The sequence below is a fragment of the Vitis vinifera genome, chromosome 8 (genome assembly GCF_030704535.1).
Source record: "Vitis vinifera cultivar Pinot Noir 40024 chromosome 8, ASM3070453v1".
Lineage (NCBI taxonomy): Eukaryota > Viridiplantae > Streptophyta > Magnoliopsida > Vitales > Vitaceae > Vitis > Vitis vinifera.
This window is the reverse complement of record NC_081812.1, coordinates 16,678,416-16,696,528: the sequence shown is the minus strand read 5'-3', so window position 1 is coordinate 16,696,528 and position 18,113 is coordinate 16,678,416. Positions and strand designations below refer to the sequence as shown.

At 41.2% G+C, this 18,113-nt stretch overlaps 1 protein-coding gene across 1 annotated transcript; it reads right to left on the bottom strand.

The window, feature by feature from the left end:
• Window positions 1–518: 518 nt before the first annotated feature.
• On the bottom strand, window positions 519–3,315 carry LOC100254537 (uncharacterized). The gene is made up of 5 exons (XM_002275756.4): window positions 2,663–3,315; window positions 2,252–2,578; window positions 1,782–2,124; window positions 1,366–1,485; window positions 519–1,227 (listed from the first exon to the last, which is right to left on the bottom strand). The coding sequence occupies exons 1-5, from the start codon at window positions 2,984–2,986 to the stop codon at window positions 1,112–1,114; spliced, it is 1,230 nt and encodes a 409-aa protein (XP_002275792.1). The 5' UTR covers window positions 2,987–3,315; the 3' UTR covers window positions 519–1,111.
• Between the last annotated feature and the right edge of the window lie 14,798 nt (window positions 3,316–18,113).

The following is an 18,113-nucleotide window of genomic DNA, read 5'->3' as shown; positions in this document are numbered from 1 at the left end:
ACACTTAATGAGAGACACGTATAAAGGCAAGAGATACTATGCACTACCGGGCCCCAATGTGACAGCTCACTTCCAACCATCCCCCGCACGTTGCTTCCCGCCCAAGAAATCAATCACTGGCGAATATGTATATACTTTTTCACTTTACATTTATAATTTTATAACACATACAATAACATAAAACTAACAACTATCGAAAGGAGCGACGCAAATCATGGGAAGACGAGACCTAAAGACAAATATAGCCGCTTTCCCTCGGGTGAATGACTTGTGCTACGGCATCTTCCTTCCAGTCAAAATAGAAGTCACTCATAAAACTTTTTTTTTATCATATTATAACTGGCCACAGGCCCACAACACACTGCTCAAGAACGCACCGCTACCTTCAAAATATGTATTGCTTTATAATATAAACCGAATAAAAGTAACAATTTTTTTTTATTTAAAAAAAAAGCATATTCTCGAGGTAGACATCATAAATAAAAGGCAAATAAAAGAGAAATAAGAGCCATGAGAAATAGACAGAAATAGCAAATCATTTCATTCATTTATTATTTGCTTCCGGCCATGGTGGGTGGGGCGACTGGAACATATTTCTACAAACAACAAACTAACTACTACTGTAGTAATAAGCATCGCAACAAATGGGGGAGGGTTCTGTAAACTTCCCCCCCGCTGATCAAAGAGGGTCACCCACTTAAATATTTAAAAACCCTCGCTATTTCCAAACTCCGACTTATTTACCCACACAAAATAAAAACCCCAGCAAAAGAAGGAAAACAAAACCGGAAGGCTCCCATCCACCGCTTTCTTGTTGCCCGAGCGAACGAAATGAACAAAAGCTGCTTTTCTGCATCTTCGTCTCTTTCCTGAAACATTCCACTTTTATTTTCATCTAAGCCTAACCCAAAAAATATCTCTTCATTTTCTCCCTTGTCATTCTTTACTTCTTAAACTATTTCTTCTTCATACTAATTTCCTACTACTGCCTAATACAACTTTCATTCCTTTCATCTAAAACTTCAATCCCTTCACCACTTCCATTTTAAGAAACCCAAAAATCAAACACAATTAGTTAGGAACCAGAGACTGAAGTTTAGAGTAACAGGCGTTAATAGGTCCATTCTTGAGGTAACCGGATCTCATGGTTCATGACAGGCTGGGCACGAAACGCACGCCTCTGCTCGCACGCAAATCCATAACTACTTCGAAGCTTCACTGCAGCATCTGTAAAACCAATCACCCAAAAAAATGTAGGAAAATGTCAGAAAAGAAAAAAAATACAATTGCAAAACGCTTGCCCATTTCAAACTATAATAATTAAAAAAAAATACAAGCATGGAGCTGATCAGTGTTAAATCTCACCAACGTCAGGAGCAAAACTGCCATTAAAACGAGGGTGAAGCTGGGTTTGAGAACCAACGTCGTCCAACTTCAAGTTCAGTGCCTGCACCACTCTAGCTGGTAGAAGAGCAGTTGAACATCCTGTACATACACAGAAACCCAAAGCCCTCAGAACAGTCTTTTATCCAAAACTGATAAATCCTAGAAAGCACAACAGAAATCAATACCAGAATATTTTCAGGCGGGGCAAAGGGTAAAAGATCCAAAAATTGAACAAAGAAGGAAATAAATACACTCCCACAGTCATCATGCCAAAACAGACTTGGAACTGGGGAATTCATTGAACAGGGCTTTGGGCAGAAATGAATGAAAATCTTAACGAGGGACACAACACCAAATTCAAACGTAGCCCAAAACTTCGATTAAAGGTAACCAACCAGACTTCTTGCGCATTTCGGGAGGATTGCCCACTCGACGAGGCAAGAACACGCCAGTACCAGCACATTCCTTTCTAGACCCATGCGTCCCCAGAAACACAACTCTCATGCCCGAACCACCTTGCTGTGGCTGTTGCTGCTGCTGCTGCGCTTGAAGAGGTGGCCAAGCAGAGAGAGACAAACCTAACGGACGATTGCTTCTGTTGATTCCAACCTCATTACTTTTTCCTCTGTTCTGGATCACTTGCTGGGGCTGGTAGAGGCCAGTTCCCTTCTGCTGTTGTCCTCCCCAGACGGCCTGGGGCCGCTGCTTCATCATTTGTTGCTGTTTGAGTTGCTGAAACTGAACATTAAAACAGAATCCGAAAATATTTAGTGAAATCGAGACAACGAATGATGAGTTGCTTCATCATTTCTTTTCTTTTTTTCAAATTTTCAATAATACCACAGATGGTAATACATCGACTTACTTGAGTCGCTTGAAACTGCTGGTGAGAAACCGAACGGTTGGAGTAGAATCCAGCGTCTGTGTTAGCGTTCTTCACAGGGACAGAGATTAGACTAGGTTTTCTCGGGGGGGCCAACAGTCCTCGGCTCTGTTGGTATCCATACTCTTCGTCATTCATTCTGATCTTAGCCACCTCCCCTGCAGCGGCATACAGCAAATCCCAGGTAGCAGGAGGCGAAGATACCTGAGAAGGACTGATTGGGCTTCCACGGCTCGAGCCCTGCTTGCAACCGCAGCCACCCCCAACTGCACAAAGCGTTGATTGTGGAGAACCAGCCATACCCCATGTCTGTAGAAAACAGAGAACCAATAAATCAGTACTTCAGGAAAACACAGTCACTCTGGAAAACAAAACGGCCTGTCGACCACATACCTTTTTGTTCTCATAGACGAAACCATGGTCGACCTTCACAAACTCATCCTGGAGAGCTGTGTGCGCAATTTGGCGAGTCAACCCAGCAAGGTAATCCTCCTCGTCACTCTCTGTCTCAGTCGAACCATTCACCGACTCAACTGGGGAACTCAGATCCGAAGAAGGCCCAAACAAATCGTACCCATAGGAGCTGAAACCAATCCCTGTGGTAATCCCACCTTTGTTCCTGCTATTGTTGATATTACCCTTGTCCATGAGTATGTCTTTGTCAGTGAGAAACTGCGCAGGAAGCCAAAACTCGCCGTCGTCCAAACTCTCTGCCATCTGAAACCCTAAATATAAGAGCGCCCGGACTGAAGAAACCAAAACGAATCCCAGATGGGATCTCTAATGACCAGAGTAATGGGTTTTGCTGGCTTGCGAAGGTTTAATAATAGCCCCAGTTGGGTTTTCTGCAAATGCAGAGGTAGGCCCCCCAGCTAAAGCAAAGCAAAACAACAGGAAGAGGGGGAGAGGACACAGAGCTTGTCAAAGCGGAGTCCGAGAGAGTGAGTGTGTCCTCCAAGCTAGAGAAACACAGACTATAGAGAGAGAATGAGGGGAACAGAGTGTATTTGTAGAGGGAGTGTAGGCTTAGCTGTCACGCGCTGCGGAAGAGGGCAAGACAACACGCTCAAATTGGGCAAAAAAAGGAAAGTAGAGTTGAGGCCAGGTAAGAAATGAGATCTGAGGAGCTGTGGGGTGGGACCTACCCAGACTATATGGCACTTGGCGCGCATATTATGGGCCAATCTTCAAAGTTTTTGCTTTTAGGTGCGAGTGGGCCTTACATTTCTCTACATTTGGCCAGGACGCGGGGCAGGGTAATGCCCCCACACTCCTCTCATTCGCTTCTGAGGTTGAGAACGTGGCTTCAAATGCTTCGCATTTAAGTAACCTGCTTTTCCCTCTTTCCATAAATATACTGAATTTCCAAAACCAATTAAAAGCTTATATATGGTGGAAAATATAATATTTGGTACCTTATTTGTGCTTAAGATATTTGAATACCACAAAGCCACAACAATTTAAATTATTGGAAATATAGGAGGCGGTGCAGAGGACTCGTACCTCCGTTTCCAGGAAAAGCCTCTGTTAATATCTGTGGCAGCAGATTTTTGCCCGCCCAAAATGGGAAAACAATACATCCCACCCTCCAAGGATCCTTCTATTTTAATCTTATTTTTGTTGGTCCATCACCATGAGCCTCGCCTGTGACAGAGGCGTTGGTTGATGTGAAGCGGTGGGAGCGTCTCATCCTCCTCAGGTTGGTTTACGCTGATTTTGTTTTTATCTAATTTTTTCATTATTGAGTCTATGCATAAACTGATAAACCAAAGATTTTCATTTCATTATTTGCTACTATTATGGTACGGGGATGGCAGGTGCCTTGAACCTTCAGCCTCTGGGTGCCCGAAAGCAAAATCCTACCTTCCCTTCTTCCTCACCATTTTACCCTAACGATCAAAAAATTTACCTGTTCAAGTTCATGGATCCTGTCGGAATAGAAACACAACCTGTGCGTATTTTGAAATTCAAATAACACGGCTTTGTTTATTTATTTATTCTTGGAATGCTTTTTAAAATGGTAATTTGCTCCTTAGCACATTAATGGGACACGTTGGGTATGAAATATTAACACGCTTTAATTATTATCCTCGTTTATCAAAATTAATTTACGATAATTAATCCAGAGAATACGGATGGCAAAAACAATTAAACTCAAAGCTGCAGTCAAAAATTGATGGATGCAATGCAACTCTATTCGTTAAAATGAATCTAAAATCTAAGGCTTGGAGAAGAATTTCCGAATTAACATGTCAGGCCTTGTTTTGAAAGGGCGATTTGGATTAGGAGTGTGACATCGCAAAATTAGATCTCCAAATTGGCAATATAAATAATAAATATCCATATACAGTGAAAGGTGTTCGTATAAAATATAAGGGGGTCTCGTTGGGTAAAATGCATACACTATTGCGATCAAAAGTGGCCATCAGATTTTGGATTTAAAAAATGCAATTAAACGACAATGGTTTAGGATATATTGAAAGTGCACAGATAATCTATTTAATGGACAACGTGAAGGGGTCGTAAAGAGAAAGGTCCTTGTTATGGTCACATAAAGCCATATCTAGCAATCGTGTTTTTGTGAATACAAATCAAATCATATTGTGTTCTTAAAAACACAAATTAAATATCATTTTTTAAAAAAAAAATAATCAACCATTGTGTTTTCAATTGTTAGGAAGTGTCTGAAATTTCTAATTAATATAGATTCCTTTTTATAAATAATATTATATAAAATATTTATAAGTTGATATATTATTGTAATATTAAACTTCCTTATAAATTAAGAAAGGTTGTTGGAAATATCTCTATAAATATTCTAAGTCATGAGAGAAAAAAGTTATGAGATAGAAATGGGTTTGTATAGACTATACAAGGTGGATAGAGATGTGAGAAAGAATGGGAGATACCCGGTGGAGCGAGATGGCTCGTAATAAGGTATGGATACAAGGAATGAGGAAACATGGGATGTTTCGGAAACCCAATAGTTGTATTTGGTTATGTCATCTGTAATATTCTTTATTGTATAATGGAATCATTATCTCTCATTCGTGGACGTAGGCATGGTTGACCGAACCACGTTAAAACCTCGTGTACCATATGTGTGATTGTTTTATCTTTGTGTTATTGAACTAACATTATTGGCATCAAAGTTTTCGTTGGCATTACATCAATAATACAAACTAAACTCATGTTTTTAATAATACAGTTACATATAACGGAAATGAAATCATTTTTGTTATCACCTATAATAAAAATGATAACAAAAATGATTTCGTCTTTGTTATAAAAAAGTTATTGTTTACTTCAATTATAAAATGACATGTGAAGTATGGATAATTATAAATATCAAACAATATTTAAGAAAAAAGACAATTGAAAATTAGTGTATTTATAAAAGGTACATAATAATTCATGTGAAATATACACTATATAATTTGTTTTAAGCATACATGATAATTCAAGTTAAAGTTGTATGAGTTTTATTAGGAGAATATAAACCATCCATGGTAAGTGTCACACCTTCGAAAATCATCCTAAATTTTTCACCTGGTGCGCGGTGCTAAGGACCCCTCCTTAGCCAACCTTCCTTCCCAGTCTTCCCAACACTCACACACACAAGCAACAGCAAACCAAAGAGAGACAAGGACACACGAGGTTACAGGAATGTCTTCCCAACTTGTATTAGTTCTCAACCTACAAGATACAAAATTGTTCCTTGAGCCAGAGGATGATGCTTACAACCCAAGCATTCAGAGATCCTCTTCCTTTCCTTCCTCTCTCCCTCTCTCAAGGCTGCAGGAGTCCTATTTAAAAGACTGGCCTTGCAGTTTCTCCCCAGGTGGTGGTGCAACTGCTCAGAACCGCTCTGAACTGCTGGTATAACTGCCCACCACCCAGATGGTGGCCTGTTGAGAAACCACCCACTTGCATCAGCATCAGTTTTGCCTCAGCCCACTGTCAGTCTATGCAGCTCCTTGACTTGCTCACTAGCTGTCCAAGCTGCATCAGTGTGCCTTCCCCACACTGATGAGTGAGCCCAAGCCATGTCGAGGTGCCCATGGTCTGGGTCTGTTGCTTTCCCTTCCTGTGTCAGGTTCCGCTTCAACGAGCCATGGCATTGCGCCCATGGCTGTTCCCTCTTGGTGCACAGGGCATTGCGCCCCTGTGTTGTGCATAGGCACTCGGGTGCTAGTCGGCTGTTTGTCTGATGCCCCATCTGGCCATGGCATTGCGCCCATGGTCTTCTTGGCTGGTTCGCTTGCACAAGGTTTATGCGCCCTCGTGCTGGCGCGGGGAGGGGCTAGGCCGCATCATGCCCCGTGCTGCTGCAGCCACGGGTTGCATGCCACACATGTCGTGGAGCCCATGTGTGCATGCTCAGTTGCCATGCCAGGATGCCTTCTTGGTGCGGTCAAGGCTCGCCCTTGGTGCGGTCAAGGCTCGTCCTTGGTGCGGTCAAGGCTCGCCCTTGGTGCTCATCTCCCTTGAGACACCCACCCCCCCCTTAAAGAGTAATACGGGCCGTTTTCAAAGTTTCTGGAGGAGACATCAATATGTCTGAGGAGACATAATGAAATATTTAAATAAATACAAATTAATTTAAATTCCCAAAATATCCCTCTGCACCACTCCTTAGCCCAAGTGCCTTCAAGGTGCGCATGGTGCCTGTCTGGCTTGCCCTTGGTGCGCGCCTGGCTCATCCGTGGTGCGCGCGCGATGCGTGTCTGGCTCGCCCACGGTGCGCGCGCGGTGCTCGTCTGGCTCGCCCGCGGTGCGCGCGCGGTGCTCGTCTGGCACCTTTGTGATTCTCCCACTAAGCTTCAAGGATTCGAACCACCAACCCTCTAGGCTTCCCTTGCTTTCAACCTAGGCTCTCATGGGTGCAAGGCCTACCCATGAGGCCTATTTTTCCCGGTCTAGATCAAGTGGCTAAGGGGCTGACAAACCCACCCCCACCTGCTGAAGTCGACGCCCTCGTCGACTTAGACCGCCAATAAGCCTGGACCTCCTTCTCAAATTGCCACAATGTAACATCTCTTTCCCATGAAGCTTCAGCTTCTGAAATCCCCTTCCACTGAACCAAGAAATCAGTTCGCCGGTTCTTTTTGCTATGTCCCATGGTCCTATGATCCAATATCTTTTCTAACTCTCTATCAAATTGTTTCATGACCAAGGGAGGTGCTCGCTTTGTCTGCATCCTCTCTGCATCCAAATCCTCATGGTATGGCTTCAGAAAGCTCACATGGAAGGTCGGGTGAAGCTTGAGCCTCTCAGGCAGCTTCAACATATAGGCCACCTGGCCAATCCGCTTTATCACCTCAAATGGTCCATCATATTTGGGAATAAGGCCCCTCTGCCTTGTCTTGCTGCTGATCTTCTTCCATATTTGGGGAGTCAATTTCAGGAGGACCCTGTCCCCAACCTGAAATTCTAAGGATCTTCTATCCCGGTCTGCATACTTCTTCATACGTCTGGCTGCCTTCTCAAGACTGTCCCGAGCTTCATCAAGCATCTCTTGCCGGGACTGCGCCATCTTATAAGCTGCAGGGCTGTTACCTCCTACCTTCTGCTTTGCCACCTCTAGAGGCATCCGAGGTTGTACCCCAATGGCTAACTCAAAGGGACTCATCCCTGTTGCTGAGCTTCTCTGCAAGTTGTAACACAACTGTGCAGTGTCCATCAAGTCCACCCAATTCTTCTGGGTTGCCGTGACATAGTGCCTGAGGTATTCCTCTAGTAATGCATTGATCCTTTCTGTCTGCCCATCTGTCTGAGGGTGGTTGGCTGTGGAGAACTTTAACTCTGAGCCTAAAAGTTTGAACAGCTCAACCCAGAACTTCCCTGTGAATCTTGCATCTCGATCACTGATTATATCCCGCGGTAACCCAAAGTGCTTAACAACATTGCTGAAAAACAACTTAGCCGCTTCCTCCGCCGGGCAAGTATCAGGGGCAGGGATAAAAACAGCATATTTTGAAAATCTATCCACAACAACAAAGACAGATTTAAAGTCACGAACCTTTGGAAATCCAGAAATAAAGTCCATAGAGATACTCTCCCAAGGTTTCTCTGGAATGAGGAGGGGCTGCAGCAACCCAGCAGCCTTCTTCCTTTCAGTCTTGTCCATCTAACAAACCAGACAAGTCTTTACATAGGCTTGCACTTCCTCACCCATCTTAGGCCAGTAATAAGATCTGGCTAGTAGTGCCAGTGTCCTCTCTTCTCCGGGATGGCCTGCCCACTTCGCATCATGAGTCTCCCGTAGTAGTTCCTTTCTCAAGCCGCCTGCAGGTACATACCACCTTCCTCCTTTTGCCACAAGGAGGTCACCTTTTAGCCAATATCTCCTGATCACACCCTCATTTACTTGCTGCCTCAGCCTGCCATATGCAGCGTCCTGCTCTGCAGCATGTTTGATCTTCTCATTGAAGTCAGAGATGACTTCTGAGAGGGCTGTGATGTAAGTGATCAATTCCTTCCTACTCAGGACATCAGCCACGGTGTTATGTCTCCCTGGTCGATGCAGCCATTCAAAATTGAAGTCAGCCAGGAACTCCTGCCACCGTGCTTGTCTGGGGCTCAGCTTTTTCTGGGTTTTGAAGAAAGTGTTGGCCACATTGTCAGTGACCACGGTGAAGATACTCCCCAGCAAGTAGTGCCTCCACTGCCGCAGGCAATGCACCACAGCAGTCATCTCCTTCTCGTGAGTGGAGTATCTTTGCTCGGCATTGTTTAGCTTCCTGCTCTCAAATGCCACAGGGTACCCTTCCTGCACCAAGACTCCACCCAAGGCTCTATCAGAGGCATCCGTTTGGACTTCAAAGGGTAAGTCCAAATCTGGCAACCGCAGCACAGGCTCAGTGGACATGGCTTATTTCAGGCTTTCAAAAGCCATCTGACACTGCCTGCTCCAATCCCACTGGTTGTCCTTCTTCAATAGGTCAGTAAGGGGAGACACCGTCTTTGAATATCCCTTAATGAATCTTCTGTAATAGTTGGCCAAGCCAAGGAAGGACCGCAACTCTGTCACTTTGGAAGGGACTGTCCACTCCATAATGGCCTGCACCTTACCCTTATCCATTCTGATCAGGCCTGCACTGATCTTATGTCCGAGAAACGTGATCTCCTCCTGAGCAAACTCACATTTCTCTGGCTTTACATAAAGCCTATTCTCCCTCAATCTCTAGAACATCAGTCTCAGGTGTTTCTCATGTTCTGTTAGCGTCTTGCTATAAACAACAATATCATCTAGATACACTACTACAAACGCATCCAAATAATCAAACAGAACATCATTCATTAAATTACAGAATGTAGCAGGGGCATTGGTTAATCCGAAAGGCATTACCAGAAACTCGTATGAGCCATACCGAGTTACACAAGTTGTTTTCCCCTCATCTCCTGCTGCAACCCGTACTTGCCAATAGCCCGATCTCAGGTCCAACTTGGTGAAGTAAGAAGCCTTTGATAGTCGGTCAAAGAGTTCTGCAGCCAAGGGGATCGGATACTTGTTTTTAATGGTCACCTTGTTGAGTGCTCTATAGTCCACGCACATGCGGAGAGAGCCATCATGCTTCTTTTGGAAGATCACTGGTGCACCATATGGAGCCCTTGAGGGCTGGATCAGGCCTGCATCCAACAACTCCTTCAGTTGCTTACGTAATTCCAGCAACTCTGCAGGGGACATTCTGTAAGGAGCTTGTGCAGGGGCCTTTGTTCCAGGTAGCAGCTCTATCTTGTGGTCAATAGGTCGTCGGGGTGGCAATTCCTTGGGGAGTTCTGCAGGCATAACATCACTGAACTCCTTAAGGATTTTGACCACAGAATCAGGGACCTCCATAGTCTGTCCCTCCTTGATCTCGATCAAGGCTGCAACGTAAGTCTCCTGGCCCCTCTTCAATCCCTTCTTCAATTGGATTGCAGACAACATCTCTGGTTGGCCCTTGCCACCATCCTTTGCCCTCAAAGCTTGTACAAAGCAGGGTTGCTTTTCTTCCAACACCATCAACCCACCAAGGTGGGGAATCAGGGCCACCTTAGCCCTCAGGAGGAAATCCACACCCAAGATCAAATCAAAATCATCCAAAGGTACGCAAAGTAGGCTACACATACCTTCCCAGTCACCAATTTTCATGGGGACATTCTTGGCTACCCCTTGGATTTTCTGAGCTTTACTGTTCACAGCTTTGATCCTGCTAGTGTCCTCTTCCAACCTTAATCCCAACCTAGCTGCTTCCTTGGTGGCCACGAAATTATGAGTGGCACCACTATCCACCAATGCCTTCACCTTCACACCGTTCACAATTGCATGTATATGCATTAAGGACTTCTGGACAAGGGTCTCACCATGAATCACGTTCAGAAGTTGCAGGGGGTTGACTCTTGGAGGAGTCTCTGGGTCAGAATCTCCCTTGTCCTCTGCAGTCACCAAGGCTGAGAGCTTCTCTCTTTTGGGGCAGTCCTTGGCTCGATGAGGGCCATTGCAGATGAAGCATCCCATCATCCGGGTGGTCTGTTGCACAACCTTTGTGGTTTTCTCCACTGGTTTTCCTCCTACAGCAGGCTTTTTGCCCTGTTTCTTCCACCCCGACTTCTGAGAAGTCTTGCCCTCAAACTTAGCCTTCTTGCCTCCTTCCGACTTGGGTCTCTGTGTGGTGGAGCTAGCGCCACCCATCTTGTAATCCACCAAGCAATCTGCTGCAGACATGGCAGCAGGGAGATCACGAACTCCTTGTCTCCTGAGTTCCGTCTGAGCCCACCCTTGCAATCCCGACATGAAGTTGAACAGCTTGTCCTCCTCTGACATGTTCTTAATATCCAACATCAAGGAACTGAACTCCTTGACATATTCCCTCACAGATCCGGTGTGCCTGATCTTTTTAGTGCCTCCCTGGCCACCCATGCCGTGTTGGTGGGGAGGAACTGATCCTTCAATTCCTTCTTCAGAGTCTCCCAAGTGGTGATTTGGGGCCTTCCAGACTCTGCATCATCTTCCATCCTCGTTCGCCACCACAGTTTGGCATCACCAGTCAAATACATACTGGTGATGGAAACCTTCTCGCCATCAGGAACATGAGCAGCCTTAAAGAACTGCTCGATGTCCCACAAGAAATTCTCCAATTCCTTCGCGTTTCTGTTGCCATTGAAGCCTTTGGGCTCAGGGACTCTAACTTTGGAAGGGGCTTCAGGGCCTGAGGCAGATCCCTGCAACACCGCCTTCTTCAGAACAGCGATGTCTTCTCCATAGGTCTGCAGGGTCACCTTGAACTCATCAATCCGAGACTGCATCTCGGTTTTGAACTCAGCCATTTTCTCCTCAACGAAATTGTCATGGGACTCCAACATGTTCCTCTGTAATTGGATTTCTCCCATGGTGTTTTCTGCCCACGAAGTCACAGTGCCATCATCACGTGGCCATTCTCCCAACGCCTCCTCTAATTGAGTCATCCTCTCCCGCAAGGCCTCCATTGCACTGCCACCAGCCATCTCTGGTGCTTGCTCTGATACCAACTGTCACACCTTCGAAAATCACCCTAAATTTTTCACCTGGTGCGCGGTGCTAAGGACCCCTCCTTAGCCAACCTTCCTTCCTAGTCTTCCCAACACTCACACACACAAGCAACAGCAAACCAAAGAGAGACAAGGACACACGAGGTTACAGGAATGTCTTCCCAACTTGTATTAGTTCTCAACCTACAAGATACAAAATTGTTCCTTGAGCCAGAGGATGATGCTTACAACCCAAGCATTCAGAGATCCTCTTCCTTTCCTTCCTCTCTCCCTCTCTCAAGGCTGCAGGAGTCCTATTTAAAAGACTGGCCTTGCAGTTTCTCCCCAGGTGGTGGTGCAACTGCTCAGAACCGCTCTGAACTGCTGGTATAACTGCCCACCACCCAGATGGTGGCCTGTTGAGAAACCACCCACTTGCATCAGCATCAGTTTTGCCTCAGCCCACTGTCAGTCTATGCAGCTCCTTGACTTGCTCACTAGCTGTCCAAGCTGCATCAGTGTGCCTTCCCCACACTGATGAGTGAGCCCAAGCCATGTCGAGGTGCCCATGGTCTGGGTCTGTTGCTTTCCCTTCCTGTGTCAGGTTCCGCTTCAACGAGCCATGGCATTGCGCCCATGGCTGTTTCCTCTTGGTGCACAGGGCATTGCGCCCCTGTGTTGTGCATAGGCACTCGGGTGCTAGTCGGCTGTTTGTCTGATGCCCCATCTGGCCATGGCATTGCGCCCATGGTCCTCTTGGCTGGTTCGCTTGCACAAGGTTTATGCGCCCTCGTGCTGGCGCGGGGAGGGGCTAGGCCGCATCATGCCCTGTGCTGCTGCAGCCACGGGTTGCATGCCACACATGTCGTGGAGCCCATGTGTGCATGCTCAGTTGCCATGCCAGGATGCCTTCTTGGTGCGGTCAAGGCTCGCCCTTGGTGCTCATCTCCCTTGAGACACCCACCTCCCCCCCCCCTTAAAGAGCAATACGGGCCGTTTTCAAAGTTTCTGGAGGAGACATCAATATGTCTGAGGAGACATAATGAAATATTTAAATAAATACAAATTAATTTAAATTCCCAAAATATCCCTCTGCACCACTCCTTAGCCCAAGTGCCTTCAAGGTGCGCATGGTGCCTGTCTGGCTTGCCCTTGGTGAGCGCCTGGCTCATCCGTGGTGCGCGCGCGATGCGTGTCTGGCTCGCCCATGGTGCGCGCGCGATGCGTGTCTGGCTCGCCCATGGTGCGCGCGCGGTGCTCGTCTGGCTCGCCCGCGGTGCTCGTCTGGCTCGCCCACGGTGCGCGCGCGGTGCGTGTCTGGCTCGCCCATGGTGCGCGCGCGGTGCTCGTCTGGCTCGCCCGCGGTGCTTGCGCGGTGCTCGTCTGGCTCGCCCGCGGTGCGCGCGCGGTGCTCGTCTGGCACCTTTGTGATTCTCCCACTAAGCTTCAAGGATTCGAACCACCAACCCTCTAGGCTTCCCTTGCTTTCAACCTAGGCTCTCATGGGTGCAAGGCCTACCCATGAGGCCTATTTTTCCCGGTCTAGATCAAGTGGCTAAGGGGCTGACAGTAAGGGTGTATAACAATTTACACATCGCTTCATAATAAAAGTACATAATAATTCACACATGGCTATTTTTCGACTAATAAATTATATCATATTCACTTAAAAAAAACTTTTTAATGTTGTTGATATTCAATATCATGTAGATGATGATTAATTCCCTTTTTTAAAAAATGACAACTTTTGTAATCAAAAGAAAACAAAATTTTATCTAATATAATTTAAAATTTATCTTTTGTTATTATTGATTGATTGAACAATGAAATACTTTTAAAATATACAAATTTCTTATTAATTTTTTAATTTACTACATTTCGAGTTTGCACCCATGTTAACTTAAAATTTCAACAATTTCTTATAATAATTAAAATTTATTATGCAAGAATAAAAATTATTGCTTAGCTATAGTTGAGAACAAAAGGTGTAATTTAAAATAATAAAATAGAAAATAATTATATTTAATATATTTCAACGTTCTTTATTTATATTGGAATTGATTAACTATTAATTAAGAAAAAAGTAAAGAGATTTTTTAAACTCTTTAAAATTCTTATTAAGGGTTAATTTATTGGAGGTTTAGTATAAATAGACTCTACCAATTCAAACTTCATAGCACCATTATAAATTTATTATATTTTTAAATAGATTTTAGATTGTTTTTTTTTTTTTTTTTTTTGTAAAAAAGGTGGGTGTAGTTAAGAATTTTCTAAAAAATAATTTTTATATATAAATACATCTATAGTGTGTTAATTTATAAATTTTGAAACCTAAAGCCTAATAAATTTGATGAATTTACATAAAATCTTGCAAGTTGTTAATGAAATCAACTTTTAATTTAATTTTTATAAATTAAAATCTAGTTTTTAGAATATTATTAAACACGCTTACCTAAAACTTTTTTAAAAAATAAATTTAATAAATTTATAGAAGTTTTAGCCAACAAATTTTGAAATTATTGGTAGTTAGATGCATTTAGGCCAAACCCGAATGGTGTTAATCCTTCTTATTAATGGAAATAATATTATTTGATGTATAATGGTATTATTTTCAAAGTTAATGAATATTAAGGGAAAAAAAATATAAATTATTTTAAATTTAATTATCATAAAATTTAGAAAATTTGAATATAATTCATTTTTATATAAAAATAAAAAAATATAAGTAAAATAAGTTGAAAGAAATTTATCAAAATAATTTATTAATCATAAATATATTTTATTTTTGTTATTTTTATTTTTTTTAATTTTGTTCTCATCCTATTTTCATTCACTTCCATTTTTTTATGAGTCATTAATTATAATTATAATTTTTTTTTTATTCTACCTTTTTTCATCCTATTTGCATTCCCTTCCAAGTTTTCGGATAAACTTTTTAGGGTAACCAAAATAAGCCTAATTAGCCTAAATTTACGAATACGTGGTAAGTGGAATTGTGCGAACTGTTGGTTGCTTTTTTGAGTATAATGTAAGAATTGGATAAAAAATAATAGGAGAAGGAGAATTACCCAATAAGTAGGCTAGATGGAATAATTTATAGGAAGACTTACTTATCTTAATGATTTTTAAAGGGTAATTTTAATTTGAATATGTTTTTTATATTATTTATAATTAAATTTGAGACAGTCAATGATGTGGGACTCATACATGATGATAAGTACAAACAATCAATAATACATTTTTTAGGTCCGAAAAAATTGTTGTTCACTTTTGAATAATCAAGTAATTGTTTAAAAGTTTGATTTTTTTTTGTTCAAAAAAATGAGATATAAATATTAAATTAAATAACAAACAATTATTAAATGGAACAACTCACAATTATTCATTGGGTAATATAACACATGAAAAAATAAAAAAAATTATGTTATAATATATTGTAACAAATCGTATCAATATATTACCAACATTCATCCAGTGCATTGAAATTATTTTATAATTTTTGTATATTTATAAAAAAAAAACTACAAGTTTCGTGAATTTAAATTAGTATTTCATTTGGTTTTATAAATTATTTAATATAATTATGTTATATATGAAATATAATATGATTATACAAAATTATCATTTTTATAAAAAAATTCAAAATATTTCTAATTAGGTTTTATTATTATGTATTATAATTTAAGTGTATTTATATTGTAATTATAACATATATTTTGTTGTACTTGTATTTTATAATAAAACTAATAATTTTGAAGATCACTCTTTATACCTCATTAATATTCAACATATCAAATATATTAACATCATCCTCTCAATATATATATATATATGAAAATCAAGGAAAAAAACACTATGTAAAGAAAAAAAATCATATAAAATTTTAAAATTTATTTTATTATAAAAAATAAAAAATAATTAAACATTCTCCGTTATTTTATTATATTTTTAGATAATCTAAATAAAAAATTAAACATTTTATATTCTTTGAATTTAATACAAAAACATATTTTATCAATTTAAAATTAATATATACATATATATATATATGAAAAAATAATAAAATATGTAAAAAATAACAATAAATGATATTTTGAAAATATGTTTTAGAAGTATTTTTGTTTTAAATAATAAAATTAAATAACAAATTACACTATTATTATTATAATAATAGTAAGAATTAAACAAAAAATTTTGATTTAAAATTTAAATATCAATAATTACAATAAGAGGCATGCACTTAACAAATCAAGTACAATGCTTCAAATATTTTGAATTTAAAAATTTTTAATTAAAAATTAGTATTTAAACTTATTATTATCCTCCCAAGAATTAGAAAAAAAAACTATCATTTTGGGTAATTATTCTTGCCCACCTTATTGGGTAATTCGTAATTCTTCCACAAAGAATTCAAATAGGAGGAATGAGTTAATGAAATGAAGCAAGAATAGATAAAAAAAGAAAAAAGAAAATGACGCTGTGGTCGTACAAACAAGTAGGTCGGGGCCGTTGGGCAGCTCAACTATCAGAGTGTCTTGGTCAAACCTCCTCCGTTTGTTTTAACGGCTGTCGTGTTCCCATGATTATTACGGCGTTTCTTTTTTCCACTTGGGATAACTGCCGGCACTGGACGGCGCTTTCTCTGCCTCTCTGGCAACGCCAGCACCTTTCCATTTAACCACTTAATAAACCTAGATGCCCATGCCCACTGCGTAGTTTTTAATTATTTCAACAATACAACACAAAACCAGAAATTTTAAATTCAAAGGAGAAAAAAATAAACATATAAAAATAAGAGAGTGAGATTGGGACATGCTTACCTGCGGAAAAGGACACGACAAGGACTTGTACACCTCACAGAAAATAGTAGACAAAGACTCGAGGATGTTGCAATTTCTATTAGCTCAATTTCACGATCATTGTTTTACCCAATCGCTTTTACCCGTCCGTAGATGCAGTCGTGATGGTCGGTGTGATATGAAGGTGTTACTCACGGGTGCCACTCCGCGTGATTGAGTTATTTCTCATAAGTAGGTCGGCACGCTAGCCTTGGAAAGAATATAAAAAGGGTAAGAAAATTTGAGACGAAAAACTGGCATTCTCTGTCTTGTTGCGCGAAGCTCAATGTCTGCCCTTAGTTTCTCATATGGCTTTTGAACTTCCCCGCCGAAAGGGGGGCGTGACTCGTGAACTTCATTTTCATATTTACTTCCATTTCGCCGTTGAATAATTCTAGTGGAATTCTTCTATTTGGGAATTTGAATTGTTTATTTATTTGTCAGCGAGATGTCATATCTATGTTACCAATCCCACCGGGCAATATTAGTAGACGTACCTCACCATTTCAGTAGTCGACAAGGCAATTTATGGCTATTTTGATAAGTCACTACTTATGGAACTCCAATTTGAATTCTTTCCAAATTAAAATCGAAGTCTGGGTTGACACTTCCAACTAAAAATTAAAAGGTGATCGATTTTTTTTTTCTTTCATTTATTTATTTGTTTAGGATGCTGGAATAGCCCAAAACTTCTTCCCACTTGTTAGGTCATTATCTTTATTGTTGTGACATTATCCAGAAGAGTTACATTTCTACCAACCTTATTTAAGAATATTAAAATGGCTATTACTATGAACCACCAAGAACTGCAGTTCATTACTTCATCGTCAAGCTTTGTCCTGTTAAATTTTCTTCTAACATTTTTGGATAATCCACAAGTTTTTATCAGCTTGATTGAAATTACCGGAATGTCATTCATTTCAAAAACTAAATCATTTTTCATGAAAATATAGAACCTCCATAAAACCATATTAATCAAAGGTAGATCAATAGTCATGTATAACAACATAACGAATGTACGACGTCAATAAAATTTATATTTCCTTTCACTTATGTATTACTAAAAATGTGAAATCGGAATTCCATAAAGTACTTAATGGATCCAATAGATTGAATTGGTCGGCAAAGTCGATGCCGCCGCATCACTTACCTTGTTCGGTCAGAGGGTACTGGGCCAGAAACGGCCCATCCATTTACATTGGTAGGCCCAATGCTTCATGTCAGTACGGCAATTGGATTGGACGAATGAGTGCCGCGTGCCACCACCTGGTTTACAGGGGATCCCCACTTTTGGTGCGGCAGATCTGAGATCACAAGGGACTAGGGGACCACTTGCTTCCCATCTGCTGTCTCCAACCCTCACTTTTTGTGGTGCGTGCATTTCACTTCCCAAACCCAAAACGAAAAATCTTCTGGGAAACAAGATTTCAGAAAAAGCAAAATATCTTCCACAGTGATGACTCATAATTTGAGAAATATGCTCATATTTTAACAATCGAAGCCGTGAGTGGTGG